This window comes from Oryctolagus cuniculus, chromosome 14, assembly GCF_964237555.1.
Source record: "Oryctolagus cuniculus chromosome 14, mOryCun1.1, whole genome shotgun sequence".
Lineage (NCBI taxonomy): Eukaryota > Metazoa > Chordata > Mammalia > Lagomorpha > Leporidae > Oryctolagus > Oryctolagus cuniculus.
This window is the reverse complement of record NC_091445.1, coordinates 92,712,487-92,734,950: the sequence shown is the minus strand read 5'-3', so window position 1 is coordinate 92,734,950 and position 22,464 is coordinate 92,712,487. Positions and strand designations below refer to the sequence as shown.

At 41.4% G+C, this 22,464-nt stretch overlaps 1 protein-coding gene across 2 annotated transcripts in view; it reads left to right on the top strand.

The window, feature by feature from the left end:
- The window catches only part of ADCY2 (adenylate cyclase 2), a 410,822-nt gene that overhangs the window by 315,407 nt on the left and 72,951 nt on the right, over nt 1-22,464 (top strand). For both annotated transcript variants that reach the window (XM_051853662.2, XM_051853663.2), the window contains 4 exons: nt 1,203-1,246; nt 4,880-4,960; nt 9,446-9,515; nt 13,044-13,141. In XM_051853662.2, the coding sequence (XP_051709622.1) occupies nt 1,203-1,246; nt 4,880-4,960; nt 9,446-9,515; nt 13,044-13,141 (293 nt within the window). The remainder of the gene's footprint in view (nt 1-1,202; nt 1,247-4,879; nt 4,961-9,445; nt 9,516-13,043; nt 13,142-22,464) is intronic.

Below are 22,464 nucleotides of genomic sequence, written 5' to 3'. Positions count from 1 at the left end.
TTTTTAGATAACCATCTATCCTAAAGACATTTTCTTGTTTTTTTTTTTTTTTAAGATTTATTTATTTATTTGAAAGAGTTGCACAGAGAGAGAAGAGGCAGAGAGACAGAGAGAGAGGTCTTCCATCCAATGGTTCACTCCCCAGATGGCCACAACAGGCGGAGCTGCGCCCATCTGAAGCCAGGTGCCCAGGAGTTTCCCACGGGTCTCCCATGCAGATGCAGAGGCCCAAGGACTTGGGCCATCATCCACTGCTTTCCCAGGCCAGAGCAGAGAGCTGGATCGGAAGTGAAGCAGCTGGGTCTTGAACCAGCGCCCATATGGCATGCCTGCACTTCAGGCAAGGGCATTAACCCACTGCGCCACAGCGATGGCCCCTAAAGACCATTTTGAAATGAGCCTAAGTTACCAAAGGTAGCTTAGTCCTCTGCAGGCCACTGTTTAAAATCAAATCTTCAGAGATCAGGATGTAAGTTTTTAAAATCCAGACAATAATCCTGAAGCTTCCAATATCTAGAGTCTATAGATTACTGTCACTCCCCGTCTTCGCGGAGGAACGACACAGGACCCTGCGTTGTTCTTTTGTCTGCTCGGCCCTCCCCGGGTTTGCTGCTGGTTCTTCCCGGGTTGGCTACAGTTCAGGAGTCCTCCGTGGAAGGGCGGTTCCCCCTGCCACTTTCCCCACTTCCGCGGGGGAGCGGCACACCACCGGCCGGCTCTCTCGGGGGCTGCACAGGTGTTCCTTCAGATAGATTTTCCTGGTGCATGTTGTCTCTCTCCTCCTTTATAGTCCTCTTCTACCAATCCCAACTCTGCTACCCACACGCCGAGTACGCTGCTCTCCTCCAATCAGGAGCAGGTCCTACAGTTTATTGGTTGAACTGGAGGCAGCTGGGTAGAAGCTGTTGCCTCCTCTCCCAGCGCCATATTGTGGGAGAGCAGATGCATAGAATAAGTCTTAATTCCAGTAACTTAGTCTAGTCCGAGTTGCTCCCCACAATTACCTCAACATTCTGTTTACAAACAGGTTTTAATCTTGATTCTCATTTACACTTTTAAGTTCCCTTTCTTCATGTAGGTAGTTACTTGTTATCTGAATGATATTTTTTCATAATGAAAAAAGAAATGTGTTTTATATAATTATCATTGGAACATTATTCATGAAATAAATTTGACAACTAATGAACTTTTTTTTAATACAGGATGTGCCAATGGGTCAGCATAATTTTCAGAATCGCACCTTAAGGTATGGTATATTTTTGACTATCTAATTTTTAAAGACTTATTGCTTTTTATCTACTTCTGAAAGTAATTATCATCAATTATCGTTGTTTCGAAGGCTACTTCCAAAAGAGCAGCGACTTATGAAAAAGCTCTATTAAATTGCTTTCAGCTTCTAAAAATAGGATTATTAGTGCCTTGTTATTAGAATTATGAGCCGGCAAAGGGAAAAAACCACCTGGTAGTCCCTTTAGAATGTTAAATCGTGCTCTTAAAATGACTTTCTTAATATTAATGTGTAGTAAAAAATTGAATTGCCTCAAGATGGGTATGTTGCTTAACACTGCACTTCTGGATTGAATCCTAACGATAGGTCACACTGAGTGCAGCCTTCCCATGAGGAAGTGCGGGGCTGCCGGCTCTGCTCAGAGACGGCAAACGCTTCTCACGGTGTCCACGTGCGGTCCTGTCGCCATCCGCTGCAAGATCACTTTTCTGCCCCACGTTCCGCTATCTCTGGGGCTCCGAGTTTTACTGCAACATCACTTTCAGAACTAACCAAACCAGTGTTACAATACTGGGACAATTCATGGAGGCCTGAGGCCTGAAAGTTAAAGCCGCAAAAACACTTACCATTGCCTGCCAAAAAGTGCCTGTTATTCCAGAATTCTTCTATATGACTTCATGTGTTGTCATTTTGTGCCAAGTTTGAAATTCTGACATTGAGATACACACTTATAGTCCTTATGTAGGACACATGATCTGACTCATAGATTTCTGAAACTCTAAGTGGATATACCATATTAAAGGGAACTTGAGCTGTTACGGAAACATTGCCGACTCTCAGATAACCAGAGAAAGCATGACCCTTAAGGCCAATAAGATACTAGCGTGTGTCTGAGCTGGAACTTCTTTTCACTTTGTGTTTCTTTTTAAAGATTTATTAATTATTTGAGAGGTAGAGTTATGGACAGAGGAAGAGAGAGAGAGAGAGGTCTTCCATCTACTGGTTCACTCCCCAAATGGCTGCAATGACCGGAGCTGAGCCAGGCCAAAGCCAGGAGCCAGGAGCTTCTTCTGGGTCTCTCATGCGGGTGCAGGGGCCCAAGCACTTGGGCCATCCTCTACTGCTTTCCCAGGCCATTAGCAGGGAGTTGGATCAGAAGAGGAGCAGCCAAGACTCAAACCGGTGCCCGTATGAGATGCTGGTGCCACAGGCAGAGGCTTAGCCTACTGCACCACAGCGTTGGCCCCTTCGCTTCATATTTGCAACCTCTCTGTCATCTGTCCCCTCGCCCTGCAATTCTGCTTCAAGACTGTGTTGAAATCACATAGGGAAACCCAGTGTCTTCTGGGACAGGTGCAGTCAGGAGGATCATGGTAGTGAGCTATTATTATTGTCTGTAACAGGTATACAGAAAGTCTAGGATCAGCCTTGTAGCGTCACTATGAGGTAGATGCTGTTCCCATTACTGTCTCACAGAGAAGGAACAGGCACAGCAGTCGGCAGAATCCCCAGTCACTGGACTGGCGGAGATGAGCTGGGATTTGTTCCCAGGCTCTGAGACTCGGAAGCCTGAACTGTGCCCGCTCTTCTGTCCTGCTGGCAGTACTGAGGGCCTCTTCCATGTTCATTCTTCTTTAAAGAAGTATTATTACTTTTGTATTTACTGATGTATAGAGAACAGGTTTCATGAATTTCATCAACACAATTCCAAGAATACAATGATACTTTCCTGTTCATCCGCTGTCTGCTGTAGTATTTGGTGTTCTGTGGCTTCAGAGCCTCATGCCTTTGGATCAGGTTCGTGCAGGCCTCCCTTACACTTCCTGGCTTTGTACCCTGGACTCACAGTTCTCTCTGAGACTCCAGGCTGGCCCGGGAGCTGGCATCGTGTGACCTGCCCGATGCCTCATTAGACATAACAGTACAGGCATGGTGGAGGGACAGGTGTGAGGAAGGGGCTTGGATGTGAGCGTAGAGACAAACTGGGTGGCAAGGGTGGGGGCAGAGAGCGAGGGCAAGGCCAGTGATGGGCCCAGCAGCAGGTGTCCTAAGGCAATGAATACCAGTAATGCTGAATGTCAGAGAGGTGAGATCCTGGAGAGGGAGTCAAAAACTCCAGTTGGGTGGATTGTCAACCCCAAAGCACCTTATCACCTCCATAGCAGAAGTTACAAGATCACAGGGACAAGAAAAATGCGTATGTTTTAAGAAGTGTTGTTCAGATAGTTACTGAATTCAGATCATTCAGAGATGCCTTTAATGGCTTTACTTATGCACCCTTTATTCCATTAGTCTCTATGGAGGCATTGTCTAAGCTAGCCCTAAACAGATGATTGAGGCCTGTACATCATACTAAAGAATTACTTTTACTATAATCCTCAAGGTATCTTACTATTCCTTCTTAGAGTTTTTGGAGATTTAAAAAAGAAAGAAAAGGAAGCTGGGCCAGCGTTGTGGCACAGTGGGTTTAGCCACTGCCTGCACCGACATTCATTCTGCGTGCCAGTTTGAGTCCAGGCTGTTCAAGTTATGATCCATCTCACCTGGGAAAGGGGTGGAAGATGGCCCAAGTGCTTGGGCCCTTGCACCTACATGGCCAGCCCAAATGGAGCTCCTGACTCCTGGCTTCTGCCTGGCCTAGCCCCAGTCATTGAAGCCTGCAGACATCTGGGATGTGAACCAGTGGATGGAAGATCCTCTCTCTCCTCCCTCCCTCTCTCTCCCCCCTCCCCCTCCCTCCCTCCCTGCCTCTCTCTCTCTCCTCCTTCACTGTAACTCTAACTTTCAAAATAAATAAATATAATATTTTAAGAAAAAGACCTATTCAGTTAGTAATTTAACCCGTCCCAACCCGCAGCATCCTTGCGCATGTCGAGGCAGAGGCACCTGCTTGCTGTGCTCAGCCAGCGGAAGCCAGACTGTGCTTTCCATCTTTGCAGTAGCTATTAGTTCTTGAAAATAGGTTCTGGTTTTGTTTCTCCTTTATTTCCCTCTCCTGTGAACTCTCAAATGAATTTGGGGAGCTCTTATTATTATTTGGCAAAATTTATCTAGAAAGCGTCTTGTGTTATGGCTAAAGGCCAGGTCAGGCACTCTGCGAATGTAAGTGGGTTTTCTATGAGGCACTGCTCTTGAAATCTCTGGAACATTTAAGCCCAGCCGAGTAGCTTTGATCTAACTCGTGTAAAACGGTAGGATCTGTAATTTCTTGAAAACTGACCAAGAGAAAAACATGAAAAAATAAAAAAAAGGAGGACTGTTTTGGCAACCACCGGATTTTTATAGGGGAATTTCTGGAGCCAGTGTGTGCTGTCATGAAATAAACATTCGGAAGGCAGCACCTCAGGGGCTGCTGCATCGCATAGAAAATGAGGTTCTTTTATCTCAAGCGCCAAGTACTTATCTGTCCATGTGGCTTCTGAATGCCTGGCACACGTCACTCTGAGTAGTTGGTGAGGTCATCTCTTCCCCGTACCGATTCAGCCAGTCTCCGGAGTGGAGCAGTGACTGGAAGGTGGCTCATAGGCTGCGGTTTCCTTTTTCTGCTACTTGATTAACAGAATTAAACAGAGGTGCTGGCATCACAGAAACAAAGGCTGAATATTTACTTTAGTATTAATATTCTTACCCCGTATTTCTTTTTCAATACAGAACCAAGTCACAAAAGAAAAGGTTTGAAGAAGAATTGAATGAAAGGATGATTCAAGCAATTGATGGAATCAATGCACAAAAGTGAGTTGTCTTTTCATTGAAACTTATCTCGTTTCAAACCCTGTTATTTAAAAATAAAGTTAGATTTTTCCAAAGGTGTTTTACCACTGACTCTGCAATACTTATCACGACAAAGCCAAGTTAGCTGAGGCAATTCATTGATTTCACCTCAATTATCACTCATAATAGCTTTTGTTAACAGTATTTCTTTAATCTGTTTTTTAAAATTATTCTCTGCATAGAAATTATTCCCCAAGTCAGCCACTGATAAGCATGATATGTAATCATCGAGACAAAAGAACTGTAGCACAAAGCGTTCAGCAGTAACATTTTACAAAGATGAGTAGGGATTCTATATGGGGAAGCCTTCGGGTTCTGTTATGTGGCACCACCCGTGAAGAATGCTTTCCCTACAGAGTCAGAGGACGTTGGCACACCCGTGGGTCTCAATTACAGAAAAGCAGTAGAATTGAAATTCACTGACCGATGGGAGGGAGACTGATGCTTTGTGGGGCAAAATAAGCCTGTGAAGCCAAGAGTTGTTGTGATAGTTTTAAATCATCAAAGAGAAATAGGGTAAAAACAATTTAAAGCAAGCTGTGGCTTTCACATCCTAAGTGGAACGATGACACTCGTCAGCCCTCACATTCCCCAGAGGTTCACGTGTCACAGCTGAATGCATGGAGAGCAGAAGGCAGATGACTCAGCACGGTACCTAGTACCTGTTAGTGGTACCTAGTACCTGTTAGTGGTACCTAGTACCTGTTAGACACTCAGTAAATGTAGAGATACAGCGAGCACCAGCAAGTCCATTCAAAAAGCCTTCAAAGAAAATTCTTATGGAGACCAATTTTTTATCATGAAAGTTGACTCTTGATAATTAAATGATGCTTTTCCTAGATTTCTTTGTCTCAAAAATTAAATTACAGGACCTCAGTTAGTACATGGATTTGCACAACATGTGCATGTTGTAGAGGGCTCCATGGAGGAATTTATTCTGGAATAATGAAAACACTGAGGATCACATGAGTATATACAGGGGTGTGTGTGTGTGTGTGTGTGTGTGTATAAGTGCATGTGTATCTGCGCAATGAAGCATCTCAGGTGCGGGCCGGCGCCACGGCTCACTTGGTTAATCCTTCATCTGTGGTGCGGCATCCCATATGGGTGCCGGGTTCTAGTCCCGGTTGCTACTCTTCCAGGCCAGCTCTCTGCTGTGGCCCGGGAAGGCAGTGGAGGATGGCCCAAGTGCTTGGGCCCTGCACCCGCATGGGAGACCAGGAGGAAGCACCTGGCTCCTGGCTTCAGATCAGCCATTTGGGGGGTGAACCAATGGCAGGAAGACCTGTCTGTCTGTCTGTCTGTCTGTCTCTCTCTCTCTCTATCTGTCTCACTGTCTAACTCTGCCTGTCAAATAAAAAAAAATTTAAAAAAGCCTCTCAGGTGAGCAAGCGTTGCAATTCAGATGTACTGAAACATTGAGTTGTCCATTACTGAGGGCCTTCAGGATGCTCCCAGGAGACAAGCCCTCCCAGCTGTCCTGGGGCACTCAGACCCACAGACCATACCTGGGCGAATGCTCAGCTATGCCTGGCACCAGAATCAGTGGTAGAGAGCAGCCTCAGCTCTTGAGCCACAACTGGCTTCAACACATCACAAAGGAGCAAATGATTCCCTGTGCCCTACCTGCTGCTAAGCCGGTGAGGCTCTGATTCCCTGTCATGTAGGTGGAAGAACATGTTCATGCAACCAGGGAAAATAGCAGCTAATACTCTGTGTCCCTCCAGAAAAAAGCACACCATCAGAATAAAGAGGAGATCTTGTTGCTTGACTGAGTTTCACCAATAGCAACAATAATAATATTGAAAAAGAACACTCGTCTCTAAAGTCAGCCTCAACATGTGTTCATGTAGGACACCTATCTTATTGAACTGATTTTTTTTACCCACCTTCTAGAACATTCTTGCTGATGGAATTATGAATATAACCACAGAGTTTGCTTATTTTTGAATTTGATTTGTGTCATTCAGTATTCAACAACATGCTTTGTGTATACTTCTGTGTTTTGGTGTAGTTTTTGTCTGAAGTAATATTTAATGTTGGTGTCACTGCTTATGTTGTAATTTTCCCAACACATTTCAGAAATCAAATTGAGAAAAATGTGATGCTGTACTCAAAAAGAAAGAGAAAACGCTTTCGGCAGAAGCTCTTATGCATATATTTTTAATTAGCTTCAATCACATTTTGTTCTGCCCTACTCATTAACTCCTTTTGTTCTTTGAAATGGTTTTCTGATCTTTGGATTTCCACTTGAGGATTCGGTTGGGGTGCAGGCTTGATGTGCCATTCAGTTATTTTCTTCAGTTGACATAAAACAAAAATTTGTATGCAGATTCTCATCTATTCATTTACTTATTCATTTAGCAAGCATTTGTAACAAAGATGAGTGACGTCAGCACGTGCTTGCCATGAAACATACCAGCACACACTTCTTTCGCTTCTCGGTGCACCCAGAGCTCCCTGGCTCCTCGTCAGACGGGGCACTTGTTCTTTCAGGTCAGGGCCCTACCATTTTGACCTCATTTAACCTTAATCACTTCCTTAGAGGCCACACTTGGGGTGAGGGCTTCACTTGGGGTCACACACACACACACTCAGTTCATGACCATAGGGAAGTGGTCCTCTGTGTTAGTGTCACCTTTGCTGTAAGAACTCGCATTCTGTATCCTAGGATGATTTGGGGTGAGGATGTGAGCATAGTTGTGTCCCCTGCCTCAACTCAGGATCTCATTATTTGGCCTCAGACTGGCAGCATTATTAGTAGTATTAGCGTTAGTATTACTATTATTAAAGTTGGCAGGGAATCACTTATTGAATAGCTCAGGGATGACTTTCTCTAGACCACAGAATAAGCTGAATTAGGAAAACCGTAAGGAGACCATGAACAAAGGACACACAACCCCTCCTCTCCTTCTACATTTCCCGCTTCTGTTTTTCTGTACTTCCAATTCCCCAGCTTCCTACCTGACCTTATCACCCTATGCAGATCTCTCCTATTCTGGATGTCCAAATCGCATTTGTAAAGCCAAGTTTGACAGAGGTCGGTAGTGGGAACTGGGGCCGCCTCAGAGAATTCCTAGAGATGATTAAGTCTGTGGGAAGAACGGGTCTTCTGAATCCTGAGCCAGGGTAAGATGAAGCAGAGCTGTCAGCCACTGCGTCGGTGGAGAAGCCGCCGGCCCCACCGAACCTGCTGCACAGAAAGGGAGATGCGGCTGGCAGTCATTTCCAAGCACCAGGGCAGTGCTTGCTGCTGACAAAGCAGGATGCCGGGCTGTGCACATGCCAAGACAGCAAGTCCTGGTCTAGCGGTCCATCTGCCTGCAGGACACTGGCAGCCGGATCCCGGACGGGGAAGACGGGCACCCTGGTGGTAAATGAGGGACTGACTTTCTTTCTGCTTTAGAAACCCTCACTCTTATTGTATTTCCAAGCTTACATACAGTATCAGGAGCATTTTTAAATTAAAATGCTTTTGTCAATAAAGAAAACAGCTGGTTTCAGAGAGTTATTTGCCTACATTATTCAAAATTGGGTAAGTAAACAGTTAAAAATGCGGTTATAATTTATCTTAGATTTTATTTTCTGACCCTTTTCATATTAAACCATCTTTGATTCTTCCAACTAGTCTCATAAAACAGAACAATAATACAGTTCTGCAGTTAGTGTATCATTCTCCAGTGAAAGATTTACTCTTGATGCCCTTGCTCAGTCTACAACTGCTTTCTTAAAATAGAATTACAAAAGTTGATTGTCATGGAAGGATCCCTAGTTTTTACTTGCTTTTCAACATCTGAGAGATACACATGCACTTATGCATGTGTTTGTATGTTTGTATTCTGAACCAATGGCATATTGTATAAGTAGTTCTAGCAATTTTTGAAAACAGTATTCAAACATGACTTTACTTTCCAGAAATAAAAGAATGACATTGAAAGCATTTTCAGTAAGTGTAAAAGAAGCACAGTTTTCTCACCCAGAAGTTGTAGTCATTCTAAAGTTTGAATGTTCTTTGTGTAACATATTGCTTGCTAGAAGCCAAGAAACATGGTGTTTCCTAAAAACCCATTCCTTCAAGGGGTGAAACTACCACGTGTCTTCAGCAAAACTTCAGGGAAATCAATTCCTTTTGTCTTTGTGTCCTTTTGCTGACTTATATCCCTGAGTTTTTAATTTGGATAACTTGAGTTTCAAATTGACATGACAGTTGGTTTTTAATATAGAATTTTCCAAGGAGGGCAGTGTGTGAAAAGAAACATAATATCTGCTGATCCTACTAACAATTTCCAGATTCCATATTCAGTTCGTTGACATTTCACATTTAAAAAAAACCTCCATTTGAGAAGATTTATGATACTCAAGGAGAATGCAAGTCATTAAAAAAAAATAGTTACAGATGTTTGATTTGAAGTTTTATTTTATGGACTCTCTCCTTTTTATTTCCAGGCAATGGCTCAAGTCTGAAGATATCCAAAGAATCTCACTGCTTTTCTATAACAAAATACTCGAAAAAGAAGTAAGCAATTTTTTTTTTCGTTCAAAACCAGTTGGTTTTGGTGAAATGGTAGCTTTGAATTCCTTCATGAAACCGTGCTCATGTTTTTTACATGTGACATTTAAAGTGTCTCTAAGTATATCAGAAATCTTCCTGGCTTTTCCTGTTTTTCCATACATATATTGTTTGAGCATATTTCTTGTTAGCAACTTTCTATCTTTGGCCACTCACCATTCTTAGCACTCCTGGTAGTAAGTGATGTCTTCAGGATGTCTGAGATATGGGGATAAAAGAAAGAGAAGCAAAAATATGGCCTTCTCAAAGTGGCATTCTCAATATGAAAAGCCTGTAAAAGAAAACAAAATCCTTACAGTAGCTTTACATACATAATTCTAGTATTTTGTCAAAAACATGAATCTCAAGTTCATTACCTGTTCAGTTGCAATAGAAAACCCAAACTTTTATGTTTTGTTGCATCCAAATAGTTTGACATCCTAATTCCTAGAGTAAGAGCTGTTTCAGGCACAAATAAGAAGCATATTTTTAGTTCTTACATGTCAGTCAACACAGATTTGGTCAAATGAATTAATTATAGCACAGAGGGCAGCACTTCTTGTAGGTCAAGTCTATTTCATTCGCCTTGTTTTGTGTTGATCTAAATTCTTTATTTAGTGGAACATTAAGTCCTTGACTATAATATAAATTATAAATGTTATCTCAAAAATTAACAAGGGAGGATGAGAGGGAGAATAGTATCAATACATTCTTAGAATTGTTTCTATGAACTACATGAATCTGTTCTGTTTATGTTAATGTCACATTAACATGAGAATTGATTAAAAACTGTGTCAGTAATTACCATGCATTTGCTGTGACCCAGAGAATCTAATGTATTAATAAATTTCTTTAGAAAATAAAACAGTAAGGTCAAAATCAGGATTAAAAGATTGAACAAAACCTAGAAGTAATTTCCATCACTGAGTGATATTTACAGGCTTAGTGTGAACGAAAGTGATCACATTAGTGGAAGCATTTACAGAACTGGTATTAAAATTCTGTTGAGAAAATCCAGTTCATTGTTTCATGGATATTAAATGGAAATATCAAATATGAAAATTCCTCCCAAATTGCATCATGGCTGGGTTTTACAGTTATAGCAAAACTTTCCTTTGTGTCATTGATCAAAGGATCAGTCACATACTTCTTTATTTTTTCTCATATAGTCAATTCGTATTTTATTTGGAACTCACCTCAACGCTGTGTGAGGAATTCAAACATAAGATGAGAGCAGTCTTTACCTTAGAGCTGCTCTGTGGAAGACACATACATACATGACCTTGGTGTGTCCTTTCACAGGGAACACAGTGGATGACAATAGAACAGACGGGGTAAGGGATGGAATGCAAATGATACTCACTTTCTGAGCATGGAACAAAGGAAATCCAGTAAACAGTGGGGAGAAAGCGTTTGAGGTACCCGAATTGCACATCAGATTGCGGGGAAATATTTACGGACAAGTGTGAGCAAAATTGGGCAAGCAAAACACTGGGGTGTGTCCAAAAAAGGAAAATACTTCTGTATGGCTCATATACTTCTAAGGAAAGAACTTGGAGCCCGCACTGCGGAATAGCGGGTAAAGCCACTGCCTGCAGTGCCGGCATCCCATGCAGACACCAGTTTGAGTCCCCGCTGCTCCACTTCCTATCCAGCTCTCTGCTATGGTCTGGGAAAGCAGTGGAAGATGGCCCAAGTGTCTCCCTGAACCTGCATGGGAGACCCAGAGGAAGCTCCTGGCTCCTGGCTTTGGATTGGCTCAGGTCTGGCCATTGCAGCCATTTGGGGAGTGAACCAGCAGATGGAAGACCTCTCTCTCACTCTCACTCTCTCTCTTATACTCTCTCTTTCCCTCTGCCTCTGCCTCTGCCTCTCTGTAACTCTGCCTTTCAAATAAATAAATAAACCTTTTAAAAAAAAAAGGAACTTAGACTAGCCACGGTTGACCAAATTGATGCTAATGAATAATTATCAACCCCCATCCTTGAATAACTTTAACAAATCTGATGGCTACTTATTTTTTAACTGTTAGGTTATCCTTTTCGCTTCATTTGCCATGTTAATACCAAAATGAAATTCCAGCTCACGTATCTGCTGAAAGCTCTGAAGACGTTAGAAGATAAGAATGTAATTGAATGTTTAATAATCACGTGTGAGCTCGTCTGCTAATACACCATTTCAGCAGCATATTAACTATCCTCGTTGTTAACTCACAAAATTCACCAAAAAAAAAAAATCTAATAGAAGGTGATCATCATTTAAAATGTGTCTTTTGCAAACCTTTTCCCACACGTGGAGGCTGACTTTAAGGCAGAGTTTGGAGCACATCAAGATTTAAACTCACTTTGCATCCACCTATGCTCAGCCTGCCCTCCAGACCATCTGGAAGGGGAAAAGGCAGTAAGACATGTCCAAGGGGAACCAGCAGACTAGGCAAAGACTCTGTGTTCAGCACTAAAATCCAAGAAATATATACGTTTCTCCATAACCTCAGAAATAGTCTATGCAAATGTAGCTAATGAACCCGACACTATTCAGGAGATTGCAATGGCATTGTCACAAAATTTAATTTCCTTGTAAAACCCTGTTTTAAGAGGGAAAGGAGCCCTGTGGTTGGGAATTTGAGTCCAGTGCCAGTCTGCCACTTCAAAGTCCTGGTTTGCCAGTCTGCTAACTGTGTCTCTCCAAGAATGTTAATCAGCCCTACCTGTGGCCCACACTTGCAGCCTTGAGCACAGGGCAGTGGTGAAAATTAAATGAGTTAGTTCTCGGGAAGCATTTAGGATACCTGGAACATCGTAAGGGTTGTAAGGAAGAGGGATCATCATGGCCCGGGTGAGTACGGTCTGCCTTATGTTCTTGATTATGCCGAGCCAGAGCAGTCCCAGACACACAGCTAACACCATCAGTTTACAGACTCTGGTGGGAAGGGAAGCTGTGAGAGGCCCTGCTGATTGCCCTGGGCAAGGAGAAGAAGGGCGGGCGCTGTCAGCTGGGCTCTGAACATGCAAAGCTATTAAAGGCCCCAGGCTTTTTCAGTCTGGTATCTACATTCCACACTTCTATAACATTAACATAAACAGAAAATAAAATACGGCAATGAATATGTCTTGCATATCCTCAAGACTATTCAACCACAAAGTGTTAGGACGTGAGAAGTCATTCTCTGTCCCCAGATCATTGCAGACATCAGACTCACAAGGGAACTGGGTCACCAGCAGGATTCATGGGTCCTTCAAGTCACTCGCTCAGCGCTCTGGGCCGGCGCCTCTCTCCTTGCTGGAGCGACTCAATCACATAGAAATGGTTTTCTGAACAGCTCCACTCATAAATTGTGGTCTTTGGAAGTCGCTCTTCCCCAGTTCATTGGGAGGGAGGAAGCACTCACTGCCTGAGATGAACAGCCTGCTTCTGCTGCAGTCTGCAAGTTAGGGATGTGCGCAGGGGCTCCTGTCTCAGAGAACGGTCGCTCACGATTTCCTTTCTCTCCCTCAGTACCGAGCCACTGCACTGCCGGCATTCAAGTACTATGTGACTTGTGCGTGTCTCATATTCTTCTGCATCTTTCTCGTGCAGATTCTCGTATTGCCAAAGTAAGTACACACGGTTTCCCACTGGGAGCCTTGCCTATCCTAGCTTCCCATTGGAGCCCAGCTTGTTTAAGGACAGGAGCAGGTGGCAGTTTCCAAAGACAGGGTTCCCATGTCATGGGAGAAGAACTCGGGACCTCAGAGGTTAAGTGGCCCCTTGTTGCTTAGCTATAATCATACTGGATTTTCAAAGCGGACTTGTTGATTCACCTTATGGGGACTTTTCAATGATAAATGTAACTTGCTTGCTTTAATTTTGGTATCTGATAAATGTGGGTCAGTGAGCTGTACCCACAAACAGCACACTTGCCAGATATTGCCTCTAATAATCAAGTTATAGTCTTGTATATTCCAAGGGCAAATCTTGTCCTAGACACACCCAGCCAGTGTGAGTCGGGGCCCACCTGGCCTCTTCCAGGAGAGACCTGGAGACAGGACAGAATCTGAGCAAGCTGGATTTCATGATGTTCATGAAAAATGCATATTATGGAAAAGCTATGCATGGATTTGCACCAGAATAGACTTATGTTTGTAAATTGCATTTTCCAAAGACTTTGTAAGATCCCCCTGCTTGTGGGGTTCCATAGCTGTCCCCTCGATATCTACTCCTTGTTGGAAGGGGTTCCCATGAGACTTGCCCTCCCCCCGTGAATTAGTGTTGGAGTGCACGGACCAAAGCTGCCTCCCCTCTAGAAGTACAAAATATTCGGTGAAATTTCCCAGTGTATATTTACCAATTTTCCATTAAAAATGTTAACAAGTTGAGCTCCTGCCCAGTGCCAGGCTGAGGGCCAGGAGGGAAGCAGACACAGTCTTACACACTGGTAGAGCAGAGGGTGTTAAAGTCATGTAGGTCAATAAAGGATGGCTCAAGGATGTCACTCCTGGTAGATGTGTCATTCGTTCTCCTCCGTCTGCCTATGGGATGAGCATTCCTTCATTCCCTGCATCACAAGCACCACAGGGTCTGTTGCCAATGGAATGAGTTGGCGTGGGGGTCGGGAACTCCAGGGAAGAGGAGAAGACTTCCAGGGGCCAGGAGACACGTTGCATGGGGTGTCACTGTGTGGAAACCCCATGTCCTGTCTTTGCTGTCATGGCTTTGGGTTTCCTGTCTCTCTGTTGGTTGCATCTTGACGAGGACCTGTGAGAGTGACCGTGCTTCTTCTTTCTCTTGGGTGAGACCCCTGTGAGGCCAAGAGGTCCCCTTTCCCTCTCTGTGGTAGAGGCTGCCACGCAAGGAGCAAGGTCTGCTGCCTTGCATAGTGTGCTTCCAAGACTGGCCTTTCTGCCCCACTCAGACCTCTTGTTCCTTGACTCTGCCCTCATGGTAGCATCCTCATTCTCTCTTCTTCTTAAAAACTCCTGACTATGAAACGTTTCAAAGGTAAAGTTCAGAGAGCGATAATCAACATGCCCATGTCCACAATCCAGACTTTGCACGTGTGGATGGTGTGTGATTTACTGCCCTTCAGCCTTCAGGCTCTGGGGGCTGGCATTATCTTTGTACCACTGGGGATCCTTCCAACATACAGCATCTGTTTTCATTTATTCAACTTAACGTCCTTCTCTGAATTAGTGGGGCTTTATTCCATTTGTATTTTCATAGCATTTACCAATGTGTGTGGACCGACTTCTATCATCTTAGTTTGTATTTCATTTCTCTTGTGTTCTATACTTTCTAAATAATTAAGTTAAATATTTTATTTTAGTAAGGAAGTATATATATCTATAAAATTGAAAATTGCATATATTTTCATAGAGTGCATTTTGCATGAGCTTTTTGAAGACCTCTTATATGCTTTAATTTCAAACTATTTTGCACCAAAGTAAAATTCCTTTGATTTTTCTCAAACATTTGGAGTACATAGACTTTTTTCTTTTAATGATTGCCTCTAGAATTTATAGTATATGTGCATATGAATACATATATTCTAATATTCTTCTTGTAATCACTGTTATTTACATTTTAACATATATTCTTAATAAATCTAATCATCATCTCTTATATAATTTTCTCCTGGAATTTTTAACTCCAAGTGATAATTATATTCAAAATTTATTTAAATTTGCTCACATTCTTTGCCACTTTGTTTGGTCATCAATGCATTTTGAGAATGATTCATGTCTTTATTTTCTTCCTCGCTGATGTGTATCAGCTATAAATTCTTTTATGGAAGGTCTGTGAATAGCAATAATACCAATGTTTTGTTTGTGCTAAAATAGCTTTATTTGCTTTATTTCACGTTTGCTTTTGAATACAGGTTGCATTGGGTATAAAATTGTAGGTAACTTTTCATTTCCCTCATAACATCAGTTTTATGATGATGATGTCCAATTGCAGTCCATCCTCTGTTTTCCTGATAAAATGTCTGCTGTTGGCCTCAGCATTCCTTTATAGGCTGCCTTTCCTCTCTGAGGACTTCTAGGCTTAGTTGTTTGTCTATGTATGGCTTGATATTTGAGTATATTAGTTCTAAATTGCACTTCCTCATTTTTTATGCCATATTCTGATCAGTTCCTTTTTCATATTGAGTTTATAATTTTAGTTATTGCTTTTTCATATCTGCTTTATCAGGTATCTACATAAAGAATATAGATTCTGTTTTTTCTTTTCCTTAATTTACAATTGTTAAACATATTATATGGAAATACCACTTGTTTCCTTCTGTTAGTTATGGTTCATAACTACATGAATTCTGCCCTTTCTCTGTCGACCCTATGTCTCCTGTGTTACCCGTCATTTCATTGTTGAGTCTCTAAACAGTGGAGATTCAATCAGTGATAATCTCATGTATTCTGAGTTGTAAGAGCATCATTATGGGGTAGGTTTCAGTGTGTATCCACTGGGTACCTTTGGGGTTCACCACTTCAGCTAATGATATTTTGTTAAATACTTAGGCAAGGTCCATTCATTAAATAGGTCATATGAATTTGAGTAGATCTCCCTGCCATGGATTGAGAATTTCAGTTTTCAAAGCTGAATTTTCTACTCATAGCCCTAAACAAATAGTTATACTCCCAGAAGGTCACTTGGCTAGTGGACTGAGTGTTTGTTTGCTATTTCCTGATGATATAACACTGTATGACTCCTAAATTTGTTCAAGAGCTCAACACTGACATTTCGTGTTACAGCACCAGTACCCAACGTGATGCTATGAGTACTGGGAGCTGGGTCCCTTGGGGGTGATTAGGTTTAGATCAGGTCATGATGGGATTACTGTCCTTTAGGAAGAAACACCATGTGAGGACACAGAAGAAGAAGATAGTTAATATACAAGCCAGGGAGGGCTTTCACTGGGAACCGGATTGGCTGTAACCTTGATTTAAGACTTCCCAGCTTCTATGGCTATGAGAAATAAACGTTTGTTGTTTAAACACCCAAACCTGTGGTATTTTGTCATAGCAGCCCAATCAGACTAAGACCACAGGGTAGAATCCTACAGAGTGCTTGGTGGTGGTATTTGAACCTGGGTGATCTGGGAAGGTGTCACTGATCAGTCAGCATAGAAACAGAAGTCAGAATGGATTGAGATGGGAGCTATGTGCTTCTGGTAGAAGGCTATTTTGGGTGATGAGAGCAACAGTAGGTTCAGGGGCCAGCAGGGAACCCAGGTGGCTGGAGCTGAGTGAGCCAGGAGATAGTGGGGCAAGATGGAATTAGGGGAGCCCTGAGGACAGGAGGTATCAGGCCTCACAGGCCACTGCAAGGGCTTTGGATTTCACGCTGAGGGTGGTGGAAGACCCTGAGCAGAGGGCATGAGCCAGCTGCACTTTGAAAGTGCCATTCATCGTGTTGCAGGGGCAAGGATGGGCAGTGGTGGAAAACAGAGACAGCTGGGATGTGGTCCCATTCCAGGTACATCATGAAGAGTGATGTGGATGGAACTTGCTGCTGGATTAGATAGCAAGAGTATGAGAAGTTTAACTTTCAGGGCTTATTTTGTTCTTGGGATTTGGTTGCTGTTGTATTTTTGTTTTTGTTTTTGGATTTTGGGTTGTTTGCCTTAACAATTGGAAAAATGATTGCCATTGCAGAAATGGAGAATTCTGGGGAAGGAATAGGTGGGAGGGATGTGGACTCAAGGGGTGAGTGAAAGACATGCATATGTGCACGTTATGAGTGTGTGGCACTCCTCAGAGGGAGAGAGTGCGCACCCAGATGTAGGAGGAGGAGCTGGGGTGGAGAGACAGTTCAGGCCTTCAGCACTTGGGTAGCATTTAACCACCCAAGTACCAAGAGCAGAAAGAGAAGACTTGCCCTCTGGAGGGGAGCCTTTGACAACTCCAGTCTTGAGTCCTGCTGGCACCACAAAGGGGAAGCTCCACGTGGCCAGAGCATCTGGAAGCTATGCCCTGTTATCAGAAAGAAGCTCCTGTAATAGCAATGAATATTTAAATACCCTTTGCTCTTTCCAACTTTAGTTTTTTTTTAACTGAATTTCATTTCATTTGAAGTCCTGTCATTTAAAAAACAGGAATTTTTATTACTTCGTGTGAATGTATAATGAAAAACTGCCTATCTTCATTTTTTTTTTATCATCTTTGCTGAATACCAGGCAAAAAAAAAAGTGAACAGAGAGTTGGTGAGAGTCTTGTTGGGGGAGTAGGTGAGGACAGTGAGGGAGGAAGGGGATGGAAGCCATCACACTAAATAAAATTCCAGAGAAAGGCGCCATTTTCTAACCCAAAAATGGCACTTGACAAATGTGACGTTTAGACTTTGGGGCGAATATGGATCTGGATCTCTGCTGAGCTTTTTCTGTGAGAATAAATTCCTGTCAGAACCGTACTATGCAATAAACTGACTGAGGGGGCACAGAAGGGGAAAGAACCTTATCTCAAACCAGCCTCTCTCATAGCCTGTGACAATTACACGTGATTAAAGAGTCAAAGACAAGCATGAACACTGAAAGGTGCGATTTTTCTCACCTCATGGCAGGGAAATGTCAAATTTCCTTTTCCAGTAGCATCTAAATCAATTATGCTTGTGTGTTTAAAAGAAACAGCTTTGCAACCAGCATGTTAATTAAAATTGATTAAGTTACACAAACATCTTGCTATGCTTAATGGGCTTGGACATGCTTTTCGGTGAACAGGCAGGATAAAGGGTGGTAATGAAGAGCTTGTGACCAACCCTTACTTCGCCTCTTGGTATTTCTTGTCTCCCGGGGTCTTAGACCCCTAGGACTGCTGTAGTAACACGCTATGGACTATGTGGATTATAAACCTTACAAATCTATTTCTCACTGTTCAAGAGGCCAGAAGGCAAGATCCTCATGCTGGCATTGCTGGATCTGGTGAGAGCCCTCTCTCGGATTGCAGTCTGCATTTTTGTACCTTCACATGTCAGGAAGAAGTAGCTGGCTCTCTGGTCCATTTTCCTAAGGGCACTAACCCCATTCATGAGGACTGCACCCTGCCAAAGCCCACCTGCACACGCCATCACATTAGGGATTAGGCTGGTTACAAATTTTAAAATATGGATTTTGAAGGGAAACAAGCATGCAGTCCATAATAACCTGGGGAGAGAAGTGCTCATCTGAGCAAGAGTCCTGCATGCCATGGACTCCAGTACTGATCAGCCTCAGCATGAGCCTGTCAGTGACAATTTGAGCCACTGTGGTTCTGAATCTCAAAGCGTGATGCTTTTTTTTATATTCAGGGTCATAGAAGCTACAAATAGAGTTCTACTTCTTCTTTGCAAGTTTGATGTGATGTATTGCCTAGTTATCCTGGCTAGAATCTCCAGTAAAATGCGGGATAGAAGTCTCCAGATCACACAGCCTTTCTAACTCATGACTCTAGGAGGAAAGCACTCAAACTTCACCATAAAATAAGGCATTAACAGTGAGTTTCTCATTAAGGCCCTTTATCAGGATAAGGAAATTCCATTTTATTCATAACCTCTTAAATATTCTAATTGTGAGGTAGTATTGAATTTTGTCAAATGCTTTCTCTGTAACTATTAAAGTAATTATGTTTTCTCCTTTATTCTATTGATATTACATTGATTGGTTTTCAAGTATTAAACCAACCTTACATTTCTTGAATAAAAACAACTTGGTATGTTGCATATAAACCTTTTCATAAGTGGTAGAATTCAGTTTGAAAATATTTTGCTAAGTGTTTTTGTGTCTATACACAAGAAATATTACATCTTTAGCTTTTTCGTGATGTCTTAGTATGTTGGCATTAGGATGATGTCAGCCTCATGGAATGATTTAAGAACTACTCCTTTCTCTTTCATTTCCTCAAAGAGTTTTTGAAAAGGTGATATGAATTCTTTAAATGGTTGGGAGAATGTACTTGTGAAGCCATCTGCACATGAAATTTTCTTTAAAGTAATTTTTTACTGGTTTGTTTTAAACTACTAAATTGACATTTTCCCTTTTTATATGTATATCTATTAAGATTTCTGTTTCTTATGGAATCAGTTTTGTGTGTCACAGCTTACATGTAAGATGATCAGCTCTGCTTGAATAGGCATTTGTCACACATGCCACCACAGCAGAAGCAAAACAGTAGTAGCTACAAACACGTACAAACAGCCCTCCAGGGTGCTCTCTGCCGTATCCAACAGATTGTTATAGAATGGCATGAGTCAGATACACTTAGTGTATTCTCAGGCTCTAAAATATGTTCATTTGCCCTGATCCCAGAGTTTTCAGATCTCTGTCAACTGTCTTCATAGTGAAATAATTATTAATAAAACAACAAATATTGAAATGAATTTTAAAGAACAAGAGCAATTAAAACATTATAATGCATGAATTAGTTCTTTAAATTCTAATTCACAAAATAAATTTGCAAGTAGATTAAATAATTAATATTATTACTAAATATGTTGATTAGGTGCATAAAAACCAATATAATTCATAATCACTTGTCCATTCATGAGAAAATTTAATTTTGACATAAAGCAGAGAATATGTAGATATTTGCTCCACAATTCTAACAAAGTAAAATGCTTTGATTTATTTTGAAAGAGAATAAATTTGGAAAAAGTACTAATTATAATTCTTTCCTAAGTTTTTTTAACTATCCACTAATAATGTCATAGTGCCCAGAAAAAGTTTTATATAATTGATAGACTAATGCTTCAATAAAAACAGCATTAATTTCTTCAGACATCTCAAGAAAGAAATATAATATAAAAAATTATTTACAGAATGAGGGGAGAGCTGGTAAAATAAATAGGGATGGGATGGTAAAGCAGCCAAGAGATCAGCACAAGAGGAATCTACTACCACCACTAGGTTCATAAGGAAACAGAATGGAGGTGGCGTTTCCAGAAACCCAGACCCCGAGGTCTTCCTGCAATGTCAGAATAAAGACAAGGCTTTCTGCCCAAAGCTGAAACCAAGGTAGGTGAGTTGTCTGATAAGGATCTGGAATGTTAGAGAAGGCAAGGGTTTCAGACTTTCTGGAGAATGTCCGCTACGTGGAGGGAGAAAGAGAAATGTTCAGGCTGCTCCCAGTCTCCCACTGCTCTTCCCTATTGGCCAATCCTACCTGGAAACAGCTGGCAAAGACTCTGGGAGGTGGAGTCTGTAGAAGATGAATAGACTCGTGTTTGAAAACAAGTCACAGGTTACCAGCACACTTAGTGATCAATTTTCTCAAAGTTGTTGAAATATAGCAGTCTTCAAGGTAGGAAGTTTTATGAACAGCCAGTATAATACATTTAAAGATAACTACATATGACATATTATAGTCAAACTGCCAGAAGCAGAAGAGATGAGGAAGACTTACCTACAGCTGAGAACAAAAGACATCACATACAAGAGATCAGATAGATATAGAGAATATGGCTGACTTCTTTTCTGAAACTATGGGGTATGGAAGACAATTGAACATCTTTAAGCCAGTGATATATACTTGATTAACTCTAAATCAAGGATTCCATAAACATATTCCTTTGTACAGTTGAGGTACAATAAAGATATTCTACAAATAAAATAAATTTGGAGGAATTCTCCAACAGCAAACCTATGGTATTAAAAATGCTGATGGAAATTCCTCAAACTACCAAACAATACCAGAATGAAACAATGGAGAACTCTGAACATGTTTGATGTGTGGGAGCATGAAAAAGACTTTAGACTTATTTTTTATTAACATTTATAAAAGTCGGTAGTATAATACAAAAAATAGTATAATTTATTAACAATTCTAATGGAGAAAAGAATGGGGGTATTGTAAGGATCTTATATATTTTATATTTGATACAATATTAATGCTAAGTAACTTCTGATAAGCCTGCATAGTTTAATTTTTTTAAGATTTATTTTATTTATTTTAAAGAGAGTTATAGAAAGAGGTAGAGAGGTAGAGGTAGAGGTAGAGAGAGAGAGAGAGAGAGAGCACTTCCATCCACTGGTTTCACTCCCCAAATGGCCACAATGGTTGGAGCTGAACCAATCTGAAGCCAGAAGCCAGGAGCTTCTCCTGGGTCTCCCACATGGGTGCAAGGTCCCAAGGACTTGGGCCATCCTCTGCTGCTTTCCCAGGCACATTAGCAGAGAGCTGGATCAAAGGTTGAGCAGCTCAGACCTGAACCAGCACCATAAGGAATGCCAGCGCTGCAGGCTAGGGCTTCAACCTTCTGTGCCACAGCACTCGTCCCAAATTTAATTGTTGAGCAATGACTGAAACATAAAAGATGTACAGGTAAAAAGTCAATTGAATAAGTAAAAAATACTAAAAATATTCAATTAATCAAAAATGGCCATAGAGGAAGAACAGAGAAACAAAAACAAATGAGACAAATAGGAAACAAAGAATAAGATGATTTATTTAAAATAATAGCAACAAATATAGTGGACCACACTATGCAAACAAAAATGTGAGATATATAACAGAAAAAGTGTAATATTCATTCATAGGACAGGTCTTCAGTGTTCATGAAAGATGTACATTATAAGAAAAATATGCAGAAATTACTAAAGTGTTCAGATGCATTGACAAACCCACAATCCTGGTTGGGAATGTTAATGCTCCAACACTGACAGAACATAAATCAGCCCTTTGGGGATTTCACTAACAAGCACCATCAATAGATATGTTTAGAGAACACACTTTGTTATCAGTTAAAAATAAAATAGATTTTATTTTCGAAAGTTCCTATGACATTGTGCAAGTAGAGCATATTTATCACACCCCATTGGAAAGATAGTCACATTAGAAATAATAGAGGCTACCACCTCTGATCAAATCTAATGAAATTAGAAATGATAAGGACCAACCAAGAATAATATCCTTATGAAAATTAAAATTCAGACTTCTGAATTACTTTCATGTTAAGAGGAAGTAGAAATTGAAAT